Genomic DNA, 19445 nt, shown 5'->3' on the forward strand with positions numbered 1-19445 from the left:
TCGTCATCAACCTTTTAACCTTGAAAAAAATGTTGCTCGAAAAGACAAATCGTGATTTTGTCATATATTCAAAATCTCAAGGCTCCAAGCAAATGGAATCGAACACCTCCCACCGAAATAAAACCCAATGCAAAAACTCAATGCTTATGTTTCGGAGGAGCTACTGAAAGACTTGATTTGTCAACACTACTCATGGCAGCTGTAGGGCTACGGTGAAAGGATACATTGACAGTCTCTTTAAAAGTGTGAATTATCTTTTCACTAAAAGTCAAATGTATCATAATAGGCTACTCTTAATATCATGCTACCGGACCTAGGCTTACGGCCTAGTACTGGACCCGTTGACTTTACATAACGCACTTTGGATATTGGATTGTGATTGCTATCGAGCAGGTCTTGTATGTGATGACTTCGGAGGTTCTCAAAAAGCATCTGGGAAAACATGTATGATAAGAAAAATAAAAAATCGTTGCAAAACAGTCTAGTGGACCGGGTGCCCACTGCGGATGGGATTGGGTCGGGTCGGGTCAGTTTGCTAGCCAGATTAGAGGGCGCATATTGCGGATATCGTGGCACAAGCCGATCGCCTACCCGGCTCGTCCGCCTCAAAAACAAACGCGTTTGTTTTCAGGCAACGAGTGGGGCGATCGCCCCCGACCCGGCTCAGCCCCTTCAGCGCGTTATTTTTGTTTTGTTTTCAGGCGACGAGCATTATAGGGCGATTGCCCCCGACCCGACCCGATCTTATCTACAGTGGGCACCCTGTATATTGAAAACAAACCCGATCCACCAGCTTAAAGGGCACCATGATGATGATACTAATAAATTATTTTAATAGGTAAATTTTTACTTTTAGAACCGTTCGCAGAAGCGCTGTTATGAGGGCTAAACTCAACAAACTGCTATAATTTTTGCTGCAGAAAACAAATATTATTTTGGCTATTAAAACCCTTGCAAATAAAATATTAAACATTATCAATTCTGATTATTTAATTACCAAAACATCATATCAATGGTGAAATGCAGCCTGAAACCCCTCATGTCGTTAAAATCAAGTAACATATTTTTTTCTTCTTCGTGGCTTTTAGGTAAAAGAAAATTCCTTTTGAATGAATTACATGTATATCTGTAACAGCATTCTGGAACAATTTTTGTTCGAGATATTCAGAAAAAAAGTTGTACAGTTGTTTTTTTATTGGATCACCCTGTGCTTTAAAATGTCTTACATAATAATTATAATCTTTTTGGTAGGAATTCAGAGAATCAGATCAGAACCCCCACCACCAGCTGCGGGTCCCGTTTTCCTAACGATGGCAAGGGACACAATTCACAACAATTTATAGGAATCGAAAGTAGCTGACACTGACAGCACTGACAGCTGATCTTTCTGTGAGGCCAAGTTAGTGTTTACTTTTCGAATCACCAGCCTTATGCTTTTAGGTCCATCATAACTGGCTGCAAATAGACGATCTTGTTGAGTGACTGAGGAAATGTCTCACAGGTTAAGAAATGTATTTGATATTGTGAGGTATAAATTTAGATCAAGTTCAGTCCCCAATTTTTATTCGACAAGTTCGTCAAGAACTTCTGACAGGTAAGTTTAAAGAAAATATGTTTTGAAATTAGATCTAGCTGTAGATCTAGATCTAGAATCTAGATCTAGAATCAGGATATCTAGATGTAGATCTAAATCTAGCCTAATTAAGATAGAGGGTTATATATTAATAAGTTATAATAATAATAGAGATTTAACGATGATCAAATATAGAATCTAGATTTAGATCTAGATCTAAGTATGAGATGAGAGGGAAAGTAAAATTATCTAGCAATATGATAAGGCAAGGCATGCTTAATAAAATCGAAGTGACTATTTCTCCGAACGTTCGGAGAAATAGTGCCGATCTTTATTTCTCCGAATGGTTTTCGGCTTCCGGTCTCGTGATTTTTTGCCTATATATATATCTATTTATTGCGAGAGTTCGGCGCCAACTTTCATTCTGCCTCTGGTCTGGGAAGGAACACGTACCGCATGGCAAGCCCGCCTACAGACAACCTTCAGTAACACCCACCACACACACACCACCATCATGCACATGTACACACACTAACTAAACATAACTAGTGGGCAACTTTTGAACGTATGACGAGCTGAACTGTGGATGGAGAGACAGTGTGAGTGAAAGAGCGGGTGAAAGGAAGAATGTGCGAGTGTATCCACAGGCGACAGCAACTACAAGACGACGACACTGACCACCCCTGGCCTGGTCCACAGCTCACGAACAAAAGGAATGCAGCTCAGGCGGTGTTTTGCCTATATTATTGTCCATGGTTCGCAGGGAACAAGTGAGATTTTCTTTGTGTGTGCCTGGAGGGATGGGGTGGGGTATGAAAGTCATGCGGACGGGGATGAGCCGCGGGAGAGAACACGGGAATTGAATGAAAGAGTGAAACTGAAAGAGACGAATGACTCATGAGTCCTGGAGTGAATGGATCCTGTGTTTCTATTTTTGTATACTTTGAACTGTTACTGAATAAAGGCTGAAATAAAGCCCGAAAAACAAACAAACACACACACACACTCCTCACTCTCCACTTACTACCACACACAGACACACTCAAACACTCACACATACATACATACACACACACACACACACACACACACACACACACACACACAGGAGCAAATTTTTGGGTCTATATCTATTTCAATTTTCAACAGCTAGTCTAGATGAGATTTTTAGATGAGTGTAAAAACGTGAAAAAGAAAGGTTTCACAACAGAAAGAAATCAAAATTAGAACAGCCCATAAACAACAACAAACATTAACAAATAAGGGCGTGTGTCCACCTGTCCGAAGAAGATTGGCAGTTTGAACCCTAAATGTGCGTAATTTTTAAAAAAGTACAGGATATTACATGTAAATTATGGAATCACACACATTAAGGGGCTTGCCAGTGTCAGTACATTGGTCGCAGCAGTGACAAACGCAGATGCCAGTTCTATGTGTCGTTATCAATAACCCTCCGTAGATCTAGATCTAGACAGCACACGAGTGAACACAACACATTACGTTTAAAAGCAGCACCTTTCATAGGCAACACGTCATATCTATAGCGAAAAACTGTTTGGAATTGTAGCATTTCTTTATATAAATATTTACGGCGGACATTTTTTGGACCGATTGAACCATATTGTATACGAACAGTCTTTGGTAGGCCCATACTATAATTATAGATCTCTATATAATATCCGAAATTTGGGGGAAAGGATGATATTTCAGAGTGTTCGGAGAAATAGTGCCCAGCTTTATTTTCCTGAACGTTCGGAGAAATAGTGCCCAGCTTTATTTTCCCGAACCTTCGGAGAAATAGTGCCCAGCTTTATTTTCCCGAACGTTCGGAGAAATAGTGCCGGCCTAATAAAATACTGAGGCGTGCTTGAGTGTGAAGTACTAAACATGATAATCCAGAGATTTTAATGGAGATCTAGATCTCGGTAAGAGCCGTTTAGCTTGCTCGAGTCTGAACTGCAATATTCAGCTGTCCTTATCACTATCTTACAATGACCACAATTTAGTGACAAAGCATATATATATATATCAAATCAACTGAGGCTGAGGTTGACATTACTTGATGAGTCTGAACTCACTGCTCACTTAGCCACTGGAGCCATATATTGAAAGACACCATTTTTCACTGCTGTTACTGCAGCCGTCATGGTTTCAGCACATTTTAAGTGGTCTTGGTTTTTACAAATAAATTTATAACTTGAATCATATATGAACAAGATTACAGAGAAAAATGCCTTAAAATGCACTATTATTCAGTTCAGATCTCTGCTGAATACGCACACACCAGAAACTCAAGATATAATAGGACTTGAGTTTTTAAACTTTACAGCTTTGTTTGAAACAAAGTCGACTGAATTTAAGGATTGCGATGGCTTGTAGCGTCTACTACATTTCATTGTGGTCTAAAATCTTTCAACCAGATTGAAATTCTAAATGAAATGGTTTTGGAAATGTTAAAGTTTAAAAAATATATTTTTATTCCAGAGTTTTGAAGTCAGAAAAGATTCATACCAATGGTGTGGATTTTCATTACACTCAAGCTGGAGATGGAGCCCACTGTGTGTTGCTTTTGCCAGGTGCTTTAGGTAGGAACCAAATGTGTTGTTCAGACAACCACTTTTGTCCTCATTAATGGGTGGACAATTTTAACTACTGTGGAGTCCACTTTTAACGAGTCCTGAAATAACAAGAAGTCTGTTATAAAGAGGCTATTCTAAAACCCCGTTTTTTTCCTTCTTCATCTTAGTAAATAAAATATTGCTATAGCGCAATCGGACAAACGCCAGTCGGTTATAGCAGAATATTGCTGCTGCTTTGCACAGTGCATACGGTAGGCCAATCCTTGTAAAACCTTGCCAGTTGAGAAACTTGTTGGTGATCTGGCGAAAAAAAGAATGGGAGAGCCCATATGTGCCAGCAATGAAGGCCAGAGCGAAGGAGTGGGGATGGTGTGGCATGCGCAGTCAAGCCGAAAGCATCGCAAGATAGGCCAGCCTAATCTAGATTGTCTAGGCCTACTATGCCTCTCACTTCTCTGATGCGGGGATGGAGAGGTGACAATGCTATGATGGATGGAGCGAATGTGTGATGTGGGCAGGGTGTAGTGTTTACCTTATGTGAGCAAGCCAGATGGAATGCACCAATGGGTGTGGTGGGGTGGGAAACACAGTGGGTATCATCAGGGGAGATAACAAAAAGAAATAAACAGCCCGCCAAACATAGATTTGGTCTATTTTATTATTTCCCTTGAATTTATTACTTGATCCCTTATACTTATAACGTGAATCCTGCTAGAATGGATTCTTCTTTGCACTCAGTCCCCTAGCTTCCTCTTTTTATAACAGGATTCCAATGTACAGTTTAAGATGGATAGCTTGAATTCATTGGGATCAGCATCGCTAGTTCAAAGGATCCGTGGTTTGAGGGATATCTTACAAATATAAGAAGAAAAACCCCCCCGCGACCTCAGGCACAGTTCGAAGGATGCATGATTTCCCGTCTTTTGTGTTCGATCTATCCGTGTTATACTGTTGTTGAATCTGTCCGTAACTGTCACTCAAGATCACAGAGAAATGTGACTGTTATTATAAACGGGCAGGTGCTTAGATCAGGGTCTGAGTTATTTGATGCTGATTGATCAGCAGCAGTGTATAGTATTGGCTGTCGCGTCAGGTGTGGGAAGCTGTTGTGTGCTCAGTTCATGTGACACTTGCACTTCATTCGGTAAGTGCTGCACTAATTCAGGTCCCGTTGTGTAGTGGGAAGGGCTCTGCTAAGATTTAAGCCTAGCAGCTACCCCGTGGGGCGATGCTACTAACTGAAGTGTCTTTAGGCCATTCCCAAAGGGGGTACATTAATATATTCTTATGCACAGTAGAATTGTAAATGGGCTGATTCATCAATGTCATGCTCATAACTGTGTCTGAACTGCAGCAGGGATGCTGCTTTTTCTTTCCTAATCCTTATTTTCATTTTAATTATCTTCTATTTCTTTTGTAATGTTTGTCACACTCTTGTGACCTGCTATTTCCTATTTCGGGGGTTCCCAGGTAGTCGAAGCAGGCTTTGTGCTGTTGAAGCTAGAGAGGTGAGAGGAGTAAGCCTAATTCCCTGTATGGACTTCTCTGTTGACATCCGCCCCTTGGCGCTCATATAACGTGCGGTTGCGAGCGTCGTAAAAACTCTACTAAACTAATGAAAGCCTATAGCTGCTTGTTTACACTGATTGAACATACTCAGTCTGAGGACGGTTTTGTGGAAAACTTTTGTAGAAAGTGACCGCTGTGAGCAGGTTTTCAGATGCGCTTATACTTTTGTCTATCTCCCTTGATATCACCTGAAATAATTTGTATACAAAATCTATATAACGAAAAGATTTCCATGTCCCACTAATTTTGCTATGTGTGGGTTCCACACACTTCACTGGTGTCTGCGATGTAGCTGTTAGGCGCTTCTCTGTTGCACGCAAGAGATGAGAGTGGATAAAAAATTCTTTATTTAAAGGATTGCCATCTTATAATGCATTATCTATGGCCCTCCTTTACTGACTTTGGAGTTATGGGTGTCGTATAAGGTATTATATAATTAAAAGTAACAGTATATTATTGTTTTAGATGGTTTTACTATGGCAAGAAAACGAAATCGGTGACATACATGTATCTATATTAAGTATACATTATATTTTTGCATAAATGTCAGAGAAAACTGCCCCAAGTCGATGTTCCTTCTGTAAGCTTTTTGAAATTGTCAGGTATGGGTCAAACAACACATGCAATTAAAATGTGTAATACGAGTCAAGCCCCATTATACTTTGAGACGAGCATGAAGTTTGCGGTACTGCAAGACTGGTGGCATAGTGGGATAGCATTGATTGTCATCTTGAATAGTGGTAGAGACTAGAGACAAATTATGGTCAGTCTTGACTCATCTAGATGATAGATCTGTCTTGCGCATTTGCCATGTGCAGGGAAAAAATGAGTTGCAACCAACTTCATGTCCAGCTCAAACTGAACTTTATGTAAATTCAAATAAAAAATTTGTGCCTGATCAGATGCTAGGCTATTATGGGTCAATGACTATGTAGATATGTACTTTAAAAAAAATCAAACCTGATACTCCCCAGGTTGCCTCAGACCTTTCGTTTAGTATTGTGTGTCCTCACAATATAAAAGCCTCTTGGGCACCTGCCACGTGCAGCCTTTTTGGTCATTGGGCTGATATCTAGTGATGCCATATATATTGCCACAGATCGAAGTGGTGCACATCCTTTGAAGTATCTCCAGGCGATTAAAAAATTTTAAGTCAATTTTTTAAACAAAATATTGGCTGAAGTGTAAAAATAATAGTATTTTCATAATCAGGAGCAAATCGTGACAAATGAAAATGCTAGAAATAGGCTGAACTCACAGAGACGTGGGTGGGAAAGAGGTTATCAAGAAGACACCAAGTGAGTGCCGTGTACCCTTTGTAGTGGGTACCTCTGTCAGCCAATTCGCTGGCCGTGCAGTGGGGCAAATTTACATTGGTGTAATAAGGACCACACAACTCAGACAGTTGGCAGATGGTGGATGGCGTTGTAAAGGTGCAACTGCTATGCTTAAAGGCGTTCCTTTACATACATTGGCAAAACTTGGCGGTTAGTGGGCTGGTGGTAGAATAGGGGTGGGGGGCGATATAAGGAGTTCTGACTAAACTAATACTGTTTATGTGATTTAATTCTCGACAGCTTTAGTTGTATGGTACGTGCAACTATAGTAGCCCTGCGAAAAATATTGTTGTTTTTGTCTTTACTTTCATTTTCATTTTCCTAGCGTGATGTTGAAACCTGTTTTTAACCTACAGATATTTCCTTTTGTGGTATAAGATATCCAATTGTTATGACCTTAAACATTTTATATTCAAATTACTCTCAGGTTCAGCACTTACAGATTTTATGCCTCAGCTTAAGGGTCTGGATGAAAAGAAATACAACATCATTTGTTTTGATCCAAGAGGCTATGGCAGGAGTCGACCCCCTGATCGAGACTGGCCCTTGCTGTATTTGCAGAGAGATGCTTATGATGCAGCTGCTGTCATGAAGGTTTTCTTTTACTTACTTCCCTATTAACTAAAGTATGAATGATCGGTTTAATGACATAATCTTTGATGACTTTTCTTTTACACAAATCACAAAATCTATTGCTAGCCTCATCATTTCTATCGTAATTGTTCATATTACTTTTGTAACAAAAACAATATATATACGGAGTACGGTACTGCTTAGTTTGCTAAGTAATGGTGGATAATGAAATTAATAATAATAATATTAACAATATATATATGGCGTTTGTATAACGTTTAACCCCAATTAGAGTACACAGGCTCTGAGCACTTTACAATACAACACTAACATATGGCTGGTGGAGTGATGAAACCTCGTAACCCTCAATTTTTCCGAAATTCGTTTTTTTGGCTTAACATCTTCTCCCAGTCCTTCTTCACAATGTGTCAAAAGAACAAGATTAAATTAGTAAGAGAAAGTATGAAAAATACTTAATAAAAAAACCTCGTATGTTTGCCCCCATGATATCCTGGCGTGATGAAACCTCGCAACCCTCACCTGGTGCGCCGATCTGCTTTTGCGTGGTTTCATCACTCCCAGTTTGAGAGAGCGACTTACTTATACGAGGTTCTGGATAAGCCTTCTTTATGAATTAGCTTAATTGAAGCGCTCATAACTGACATTGTCTGGTGCATTTAATGTATCTGACGGAATAAAGAAATATTTCATTCATTCATTCTTCCATACATTCATTCATTCTTTTATTCATTCACTTTATTTCAGTCAGTTCAGAAGTTCAAATATGGTCATAAGAGAAGTACTTACATTGTGTAAATATATTAAAAATCCATTCATAAGGATGACTAACGAGCTGGTAATCAAGATGGTCTCATCGAGCACAAACGTAGTTAACATTTAAGTTAAGGCAACAGTCACACCTTGAAATGACAGGTGACGGTAGTCCTTACTAAGACTAGGTGACAGATCTATGCACTCTCCAGATGTCAACAGGCCTTTCTGTTTATCAAAGAGAGGTTAAGGTTTAGCATTTTCTCAGACTATTTTTAGTTTTAGTAGATGTTTTACGGCGCTCGCAACTGTATAAGGCTATACGAGCGCCACGGGTTGAATGTCAACAGAGAAGTCCTTACAGGGAATCAGACTTACTCTGCTCACCTCTCTAGCTTCAGCAGCAAAAAGGCTGCTTCGACTACATGTATCAAGGTACCCCGGAAATAGCGAGTCACAAGAGTGTGACAAACATGCAAAAGAAGTAGAGGAAAATGACGATAGTAAGGATTAGGACAGATAAAGCAGCAGTTCTCTGTTGTAGTTCAGGCACAGTTATGAGCATGACATTGTTAGATCAGCCCATTTACAATTCTACTGTTCACTAGAACGAAAAATGTCCCCCCCCCCCCCCCAATTTGGGAATGGCCTGAAGACACTTCAGTCAGTGGCACTGCCCCGGGGGAGTCTCAGACTATGAATCCGCTGTGTAGTCGAATCCTCCAGTTGTGATTGAGGGCGATTAGTGCTGAACTTAACCGTGGTCTTGATGACTATGAAGTCTTTAGAGGACATTGTGACAAATTTGTGCCTCAACAACACAAGTAATACGGACATTTCCGAATCTGTATTGAATATCTCCTTTTAACTGTGCTCATCACCTAGATCTTTATACCCTACAAAGGCTGGTTTGGAAACCACTGAGCAGACCACATTCAATAAATTGACCCCAGCCACCATGTCGTAGTCCTTTCCAGGGCTGTCCCTGATATGTGTAGACAAGGAAATATCAGTATCATCCCAGACTGAGTCTGCACCAACAATAGTGTCGCCTGGAATCATACCCCAAACAAAACTGACGTTTCACCAGGCAGCTGTAAGTCAGATGTTGAATTATTACCTTCGAGGTCACAGCAACACAATCTGTAGACCATATTCAGGTACATTAGCCACTTTTCCTGGAGCCTGATCCCGAGACACAGCTCATTTGTGATGCCAGCATAAATGATGCTCCACAGAGGAAAAGAAAGAGTTTTTAGGAGTGGCAACAAATAAGCGAAAAGCTTTCTGTGGATCAGGACAGGATTGGAATACATAATGGTTCAATGAAAAGCCCATCTAAGTTATTGAAACCAAACTGTGATTGCAAGAGCCGGACTCTGAAATGTAAAGGGCTCTCTGAAGTTGATAGACATTCTAATTTTGATTTAGTGTGGACCCTCTCATGGGATGACTAGTGGACCTCGGAGGAGGTATTCAGAGACCTACCAGAGAGGGAATACTTTCAATAAACACTTTTAAAAGGTGGCCTAAGGTGCCAGTGTGCTCAAAAATGTTCCTGAATTGAACTGGGTTGGATGAATGATTTGTAAGAAACATTTAGAACTAATAATTTTCAAAGCAACTCAGATATCTACAAAATATATGCACAAGTCTGCCAAGACCACGGGAGGCGGCCTTTCAACAGACCCGGCCTCGATGAAGCATTCAAGCAGAATAACCTGTCGCTATTCCTGTCAACGATAGATATGTGCGACCTTTGATTCAGTCGTGAAGTTGACAATGTGCTGGAGGATCTTTGGAATGCTCACATTCTAGAAAAGGAAGCAGCGGGCAAAGAAAAGGAACGAGCTAAATCTGAAGCCATCAAATCTCTCGCCAGTAATGAACCTAAAACGACCGTACTTTCAATGGATCTTCAGCATCAGCCTTACATTACAAAACGAAACTCGCTGTTCATAGCTTTACGCTATTGGATGCTGCAACACGTCAGACTACTTGTTACGTGTGTCATGAAACAGAAGGGGGACTTATGGCAAATGAGTTAGCTTCATGTCTATTGGAATTCCTGAAGGAAAAGCTGGACTTCCAGAAAACCCTTATCGACAGCGACAACTGTGGTTACCGATAGAGAAATGTCACACTAGCCAATGTTTCTCTCAGCCTTTTTTCAACAACACACGGAAGCACAATTGAACAGATAAACTTTTTATCAAATGACACACACAAATGGAAATTAACAGTGTGAATTCAACTATTACTATTAAGGGATCGCTTCGAAAAACACGCATCGAGCTCCTCCAAGACTACCTCCATTTCTTCATGATGGCAAGAGCAAAACAAGAAACTTATCAAAGCAAATATTTGGATCACACATTCTTCAAGGAGTATTCTAAGTGTGGAAGCTACGACAAGTCTATAAGACTAGGTAGAAAAACGGGTGATCCTGTTGTCAGGTGTTTGAAATACATCCCAGACATGAACATCCAGTTCAAAATGCACCTGAAGGATGAATGGGCTGCCGTTCCGAAGGCTGGACACAGAAACATAAGGTCCATCCTACCTCGCCACTCTACACAAAACGTTTAAGTTCCAGCACTTCAAGTACAATCACCTACAGGTGTTTAAATCTGTTATTGCCAATATGCATCGTCACTTCATGACAATTTATACCATTAACATTAATGGTTGTTCATTATGATTCAACATCTTTTATGAAAACCACCTGAAGTGCAAACAGAGACCATATTGCAGAGATTTATTATTAATTTGTGCTTTTTAGCAAAAATGGAAGTAAGCAGATCTAATCTTGGCAAATTATAGTGAAACAAATTGCATTAATTGCAATCCGTTTGAGGATTGAAACATAAATTCTGCAGGTAACGCACATTTATTTGACTTCAGTTGGCCGGGAATCGAACTCCAAACCAGTTGGTTTAGAATAAACATCTTTATCACTTTGTGGCGTTTCAAACAACAGACGCATACTGCAACCAAAATGAGCAGTGAGAAAACTCGCAACCCTCAAACTCTGTCCTGATGAAACCTCGCAACCCTCCCGCCGGCTGACTACGAGGTTTCATCACGACAAAAATGTTGTAATGAAACCTCGCATCCCACAGCATAACCACATAAACAATATAAAAGTTATTTTTATATGCTAACCACGTTTCTAACGTGTTTTTATCTATCTGTACCAACTTTGGTTTCTATAGGTCATTTTATTCAAGAGTAAATCAGTTTTTTGTCTCTCCTGTAAAATTTTCCTCTCTGGGGTTACGAGGTTTCATCACTCCACCAGCGTATAATAATCAGTGCATTTTGTTCTGACCAAAAGAAAATCTCTCTCTAAATATTTTATATTTTATTAATTTTAGAACAGAAATGACTTTAGCTGACATTTGAGAATGAATTAAAAGGTTTGATCTCTCTTAGAAAACTGGGCAAAGAATTCCTGATCTTGGGGCTTTGATATTCGGTACCTCTGGGACTTTTCGCCCTTATAGGAGAAGACAAAGTGAAAATATAATAACCTAACAATAACATTAAAATAAAATCCAGCTGTTCAACATAATGATGACCTTACTTCTGGGTCGTACTTTTCTCCATTATTGAATGCACAGAGAATAGCACCATCTGCTCCAAAGACCACTACATTTACTTCCATCCGTCAGTGTTTCCCAATCTTGTGAGCTTCTTTCAAGATTGCTCCCCCCCCCCCCCCCCCCCCCCCCCCAGTGCCAGGGATTTAAGTGGACAATGAGGAGAGTATCTAAAATTATGGGGAAAAATACAGACCTCAAAGGCACTGATAATGTTCTTTACTTTTCTTTTTAATTGTATTTGAAGGCCTTGGATATTCATCGTTACTCTGTGCTGGGCTGGAGTGATGGAGGCATCACAGGAATGATTCTGGCAGCTGCCTTCCCTGGCAATGTACAGCGCCTGCTCATTTGGGGTTCTAATGCTTACATCACAGAAGATGATATGAAATTGTTTAAGAGTATGTCAAACCTCTTATTCTAGATTTTTTGTTGAAACCCTTGCCTTACCTTGAGTTTATTTTAAGGGTGACCCAAGGACTACTATACTCAAGGACGTGCACAGTCGGATTCCTGACTTGGCTAGCGAAGGCCATCGCGTCAAACACTCCGGATATTCCCATTCTGACCCAATGCCTTATCTTTAGCTTTGACGCGTCCGTAGGAATCGGGAACTATTTATCGCCTTTGAAGTAGAATGAATCCTATCTGTAGAATTCGTTGATCTTAATAAAAATGATGCAGAAATGAATCAGATATTGAAAGGTGTCAATATTTTTATTTTTGATAAAGATTCCAAGCAAAGAAATGTAAGCATAATTATGGACACCATTTATCCGCGTAAGCGCATCCTTCCGGAAAGAAGTGCAGTGATCAATGTTCACGATTCAAGTGTTGTTCCTCTCCTCATGTTTCTCGGAGTGTTTTTGTTAATTCTGTGGATTATTGTGAATTAATCGGCCCGTCAATGCTCAAGGATAGTTTGATTTCACCATACCGAATAAATGTAGGGTTGTAAACTGCAAAGGTAACTACAATAAAGACAATAAATGTCGAGTGTTCAAGGTACCGAAAGAAGGACTTGAGAGACAAAGATGGCTTTCTGTTTTACCCCCTCGTGAAAACTTCTCTCTAGATCCAGACAAATTCTTTATCTGTGAAATGCATTGGCCATCAGATTATCCTGTAATTAAATTACCTGGAGGATACACTCAACCAGTAGATCCGTCGAGTTTATTTGATGTTCCCTCGTCTTGCCTACCAACGCCAAAACCACCCCCTCGTCCACCCAGACAAGAAGATCAGCAACTCCGTCATTTCATGAAAAAAGACAAAATCTGTAGCCTTTCAGAATTTTCTCCAGAAAAGGAACTCCACAAGAAATATATGACAATTTAATTCTTTCAAGAACAGAGGACAGATTTGTTTGCCATGTTCATGACCGAGTATTGTGAAGAGTGTGTTTTATCAGTAGTTGTTGAGAATAAACCAACATTGTGCTCCCCTCTTACACTCACCGCATTCAAGAAAGGATCCAGAGTTCCCTTGGGAAAAATATTAAATCCAAATAACGGATTGAATTCCTACACCCAATTTTTTGAGTGTGTGCACGTCGCCATAAACTATAGAGTTCCTTTGGATTTTGTGCTTGAGAGAGTTGTGGAAGTATTGGAACAATCACGTTGCACAGAACTTGAAGACCCAAAGGTAAGATCCTAGTATACTGGACCAGTAGTGTAGGATTAAGTTTTAAAAAATAATTTAAAAATAATGTCGATCCTTGCTTTGCAGTAGGCCTACATATAATCCAGTGGTTTAAAAAAAAAATTTTTTTTTCTTTTTCCTACCGATAAAATCTCGTACCTAGACAGTTGATGTTTACAATTTCAATTAGTAAATCTAGATCTAGATCTAATCAACAAATTTTGAAGGACTGGAGTAAACTAAGGTAAAGTTAAGATCTTGATTTCTTGTAATTTGTAATTGCCTAGTGGTCCAGTAAACTAGAATCTTTCTATTATTTTGTTCTTTTATTCAGGAAAAGAAAAGGGAAAGAAAGCTAGACTTTATAACTCATCAGCTGAAACTGTTGACTCACAAACAATTTTCTGTAAGTGATTACTGTTTTGCTATCGAATCGTTTCCCCGTTGCAGTTATCAACAACTAAGAGACATTTTGGTCTTGCCAAGCACAAGAAAAATAAAACCACGCGACTTACATATGCCTCTATCAACCCGTCTAAACTACGACTTCAAAATGTGCAACATGTATTAAGAATTTTCAATGAAAAGGTTATTGCTGGGCTGGCACTGCAAGGGTGTTATTCCACTGCAGAGTTCATTCAGTTTGTTCTAAACTGGTGGTATACTGTAAATGTATCTGCCAAGGGACAGGACATTCGTATGAAGGACCCACACAGAGCTGCTCAGGTGTTAACGTCTGATAGTCTGGACACGTATGCCAAGAAGTTTGAAGAATCAATGTCAGTACAGGGAGTGTCTTGAAAGAAATGCCTCACCCACGACACCAAGAAAGCTCTGGTACAAACCATGCGTGGACTCAGTGCCGTGACAAAACACTTATTGTCATCAGGATTTCAATATGTGCTGCTGTGTGAGATACAGAGCGATCGCATTGAAGGCGAATTTTCCGTTTACAGGCAGTCCACCGTGGCCAACGCGTTCATGACAGCAGGAGATGTTATCTCGGCATACAAGAAGCGCCTCGCTAGGCATGCAGCATCTTTTCTCGAGAGTATTGATGTCATAGCTGATGATTCCCCATCAACCTCTGACAAACATCTGTGTTGTGGGCCTTTGGTTGCTGCTGATAGAGAAGTCATTGAGAGTAGCTTCTCAGATGTTACTCTGACTGCCAACGAAGAAAGCTGCTGTGTCTATGTAGCAAGATGGCTGGAGCGAAAATGTATTGATGATAGCACCTACAGCGAAGATGAGCCATTCGTCTCCACAGAAGTGAAGAACTTTTTAGAGGAAGTGTCCAGAGGCTCCCTTAAAACCCCCCATATGTCTATGTATGACCTGACTAGGATTGGACTTTCCTTTGTAAAGAAAGCAAAAAATAGAGTTTGTTGTCGTCAGAGACTTGTTAGAATTCTATCAACCATGGGGGAATTTCACGACTTCGACATCGTTCAGTCCAAGAAACTGCTCAGTCATCTCGCAAATGTCTTACTCCGCGGTCTGCACAATCTAGACAAGGATCACCAAAAGAATGCAGCCCTGCTACAGACATCCATCAAGAAGGCACGTATGGCGGATTGACTTGGTGAGTAAGCCTAATTCTTGTTGTTGTATTCGTTAACATTTTTTAAATGCTCTTCATACTAATATTTCTGCATGACATAATACAAATATAGAAATAACATGTATTACTATGCTACAATATTGCGTTCAACAACATTACAACAGGTTTTAGCTTTCTCACACTCAATATGAAATGTATCTTGTGCCTAGTGATAAGTTTGACATGTTTATATGATGGCCTTCGCTAACCAAGTCAGGAATCCGACGGTGCACGTCCTTGAGTATAGTAGTCCTTGGGGTGACCTTATATTTAGGTCTCATATGGCCTATATTTAGGTAACCCCTCCCCCTACCTAACCGTATTTAGGCCACATATGGCCTATATAAGCTTACCCCCTACCTAACCTTTTTTAGGCCACATATATGGCCTATATATAAAAAAAGATTGAGCCATGTTGACACCCGAGGAAACATGCAGGTAGATCTTTTGACAAAGGAATCTTTGTCCTTTCTATTAAGATCAATGTAGAGCTACACCTTCTCACAGATAGACTTTAAAAAGTGGCTGAAAAGCTACAGCTCCAGTCTGTGAGAGGAACACTAGAGAGAACAAGTGAACAACAAACTCCACAATTCATGCCCAAAATGGGCCCACAAAAGTCTTTCAGGTCTCTCCAAAAGAGACAAAGTTAGTTTAACCGGACTGCACATTGGACATACCCGGTACCTCCCCAATGCACAGATATCTCCTGCAGGAAGAAGAAAAACCATTTTGTGTCGGATGCAAAGCTGACTTTATAATCAGGCCCATCGTTACAGAATGTTCAGACTTTAGAGAGGCCTAAAAAAACATTTTAGACATTAAATGTACTGATGTAAAGAATTTGTTTCCACCATTGATCTCAACAGAATTCTTGATTTAGTAAAGGCTACTGGTCTTTATTCATATATACATAGTGTTATTTTGAAATATTAATTACTGTTTTTAAAACTAAATTTTTTACTATTTTAGATATATTTCAACCATTTTGACTTGCAGAGTAAAAGCAATACATGCTATGAACATATATGGAAACAACCAGTTCTTCTTATATGACTTTAAATGCAGTAGTTGCGAGCACAGTAAAACTTTTACGAAACTAAGAACTGCATATTTGTTAATCTCTGGTGTGTTTGAGATATATCTGTGGTGGGCTGCATATTTATATATGTTGACCCAGTGTAGATGATCTGCTGACTCATGCTGTACTGTTTTTTCCTCAATAAGGCATCGATAATGTTGACAAGTGGAGCCCCCGAATGAGAGAGCCATTTGTTGAAGTCTACGGCCAGTCATATTTCAGACTGCAATGGAAGGCCTGGGTTAATGCCTATGGCAGCTACTTTACCCAAAGAAATGGTGAGTATGAACTCCTCATTTGTTATTCTGATTTTTTTATACCAACACATGCTAGGCGCCAAAGACACATGCGTGTGCCAACAACGTGTGTGTTGGTATGAAATAAGACGGCTGATTGGTTGCATAAGATATAAACGATAGGCTAAGTGAATAATGGTTCATGACACAGGTGCCATGGATGGTTTCCAGGAATAGATAACATTCTTTGTGGGAGAAAAATGAGTGAAGCAATGTCAGAGGGTGCTGTTCACCCTGCAAGCAACTTCATTGAATCCAAGATCGCTCGTTTAGGCCCTGTGTGTTTGTTAAGTTCGAGTTATGTTAATTGATTTTTATGAATGAAAAAAAAGGAGAAATCCAACTCCTTTCATTGAATCTGAGTTTTTAAAAAATCTAAGTTCCACTGTACCAACCTGATTTTCAGGAGTTCATTTGTTAAAATATATATAGACTCTAGACGCCCTACAGCAGAACCTGTATTTGGAGTGACTTTTTAATGCCTTTTGGGGCTTACTCTTATAATCATTATGTAAATAATACAACTTGAAAACAATTCCAAGTCCTTATTAAATTCATTCTAACATTGAATCGAAATGTTTTGCGCTTACTCTTTTGTACACTCTTTCAGTGATGAAATCTTTTGAACTGGAAAATACTTGTACCTGATCCGATAAATAAGTGTTAGTTCAATGGTTATCTGCATGCCAATTCTAATATCGTGCTGTGTCCCAGGTGACATATGTGTTGGTAGCCTTCCAAACATCAAGTGTTCCACTTTGATCGTCAATGGAATCAAGGATCCTCTGGTGCCTCAAGAACACCCACTCTTTCTCCATAAGCATATCCCCAGTTGCAGGTAAGTAAAATGTTTGTGTGTGTGTGTGTGTGTGTGTGTGTGTGTATGTGTGTGTGTGTGTGTGTGTGTGTGTGTGTGCGCATGTGTGTGTAAGTTATTATTGTTAACATGTTTATTTAATACTTTGCAAACACTGTACCGCACTTTGTGTAGGAAAAGCAACCACCACACTTCAAGTTATTTGTTTTTCATGCATTATAGAATTAGAACTAGAATGTTTTCTGTTGGGCACCTTCATCTTTTTTTCATTTTATTTGAGTCCTCTTTGAGTGTCCAAATGGTTTGGTATTCTGATCCTAACCATGTGGAAGATACTCATTTTATGATGAAACTTAAATAGACAGATATAAACAAAGCTTAATATAGAAAACAGCATTTTTCCAAATCATTGACATTTTTTGGTTAACTTGGGGTCTTTCCTCGATTTCCAATGAAAAAGTAGGCCTATCTTTTTTTACCTTATTTACTTTTCAATGTTGAGTCCCAAGGTACTGTACCTTTCTTATATGTGGAATATAAACTTATATTTTTCCTTTTTACAAATTTATCTTACACTTGTTTCATTTGATCTGATTCTGTTGAAGATGGATGTTCCATACCAGGGGTTCCACTTTTGATGTCATACAAGTACAGAAAGTATCACATTCAAACTATATTTGATGCTATATTATATTGTTGAAGTGATACTTTTTCGCATTAATTGCATTTCTTTTTATTTTCCATGAATACATCATACCTCACATGCCATTGTCGTTTAACCTAAGTTTGGGTAAATCAGTTATGTGTTTCCAGCATCATATTGTGTTGCCTAATATGAGGAAGTTTGTATCTTCTTCAGAATGGTCAACTGGCCAGAAGGAAAACACAATCTTCATTTGCGTTATTCTGAAGAATTCAACACTCTTGCCGAGGAATTCCTTGATGAAGAACTCACGTTGCAGCAATAAATATTGACTAGAAAGAGAAATATGTTACTTTGTTCTTTGATTTTGTAATGAATCTAATTACCACTGTTCACAGCATTACAGGAGTATTATTTTTTTACATTTTAATTATATAAATATATATTATATTCAGAGACTTCAAGCCATAACTTCTATTGAAATGACCTACCAGTTTCATTTTGAAAGGAGAATACTGATAATGTTTATATTTGTACTTTCTCACAGACTGACAAACATATTATATACACACACATACACTGACATGTATACACACTCTCACATCCATACCGACCTACCTACCTACCTACCTACCTACCCATAACATTGTCTCCAAGTTGAGGTGGGTGCGGGTGATGTTACACCGATATATTATTTATTAGACACGTAATCTCAGACTCCTGATCGTATAGAACAGGGATCAGCAATTTACAACCCCAGGGCTGCCTATTTCTACCAATTTATCCGGTATTTACCGGTTTTAGATCTGTTCTACCACCAGAACTGAGCTGTCTCTGTCATGATTGTATCCTGAGAGTTTCAAATAGCGCACCCTGTAGTGAAACGGGAAATGCACCATAGTGCATGGCCTAGGTTTTTATAGAACAAGTCTCGGATATAATATAATAATTTTCAAACAATGACCTCGCAGCCAGTGTGAGCCTGTAGAACTAAGATTTAAAACTTGGACAACCGTGTATTGCTGTCTACAGTCCCTTGGGACGCCACAAATTGATGACAGTCCTTGTTCCACTACTTTTATCATATTTCATTTTGAGACGGAATCCAATTTTCTCATCAGTTACTTGAGTTACACTGCTTGAAGAAAAAAACACTTTCATGCATGATTGTTATACAACCTGATATCATAACCATTCAATATGTATTGTCTGCCAACTTTATGAAATAATACATGATGTTTGTAATAATAAGGTAGATCATTTGTATAATAGCACCTACTCCTGTAAACACAGCTCTTGGCATTTTATATAAACTCAAGTAGGCCTACAGTGCAGCCTCTCTATAAAGACCTTTGAT

General features: G+C 39.3%; 1 protein-coding gene across 3 annotated transcripts; it reads left to right on the forward strand.

Annotated features, from left to right (window-relative positions):
- The first annotated feature begins 1326 nt into the window (after nt 1-1326).
- LOC101852777 (valacyclovir hydrolase) lies at nt 1327-18433 on the forward strand. Of its 3 annotated transcripts, XM_005101899.3 has the most exons (7): nt 1327-1594; nt 4058-4158; nt 7486-7652; nt 12252-12405; nt 16479-16610; nt 17343-17466; nt 18305-18433. In XM_005101899.3, the coding sequence occupies exons 1-7, from the start codon at nt 1491-1493 to the stop codon at nt 18411-18413; spliced, it is 891 nt and encodes a 296-aa protein (XP_005101956.1). In that variant the 5' UTR covers nt 1327-1490; the 3' UTR covers nt 18414-18433. The 3 variants fall into 3 exon arrangements, with proteins under 3 accessions (XP_005101956.1, XP_035826559.1, XP_012940035.1); XM_035970666.1 differs by lacking the exons at nt 1327-1594; nt 4058-4158; nt 7486-7652; ... (1 more) ...; nt 17343-17466; nt 18305-18433 and adding an exon at nt 12419-15233 and having other exon boundaries at nt 16479-16564; XM_013084581.2 differs by lacking the exons at nt 1327-1594; nt 4058-4158; nt 7486-7652; ... (2 more) ...; nt 17343-17466; nt 18305-18433 and adding exons at nt 12419-13651; nt 13983-16464.
- The last annotated feature ends 1012 nt before the right edge of the window (nt 18434-19445 follow it).

This window comes from Aplysia californica, unplaced genomic scaffold (genome assembly GCF_000002075.1).
Source record: "Aplysia californica isolate F4 #8 unplaced genomic scaffold, AplCal3.0 scaffold00303, whole genome shotgun sequence".
Taxonomy (NCBI): Eukaryota; Metazoa; Mollusca; class Gastropoda; order Aplysiida; family Aplysiidae; genus Aplysia; species Aplysia californica.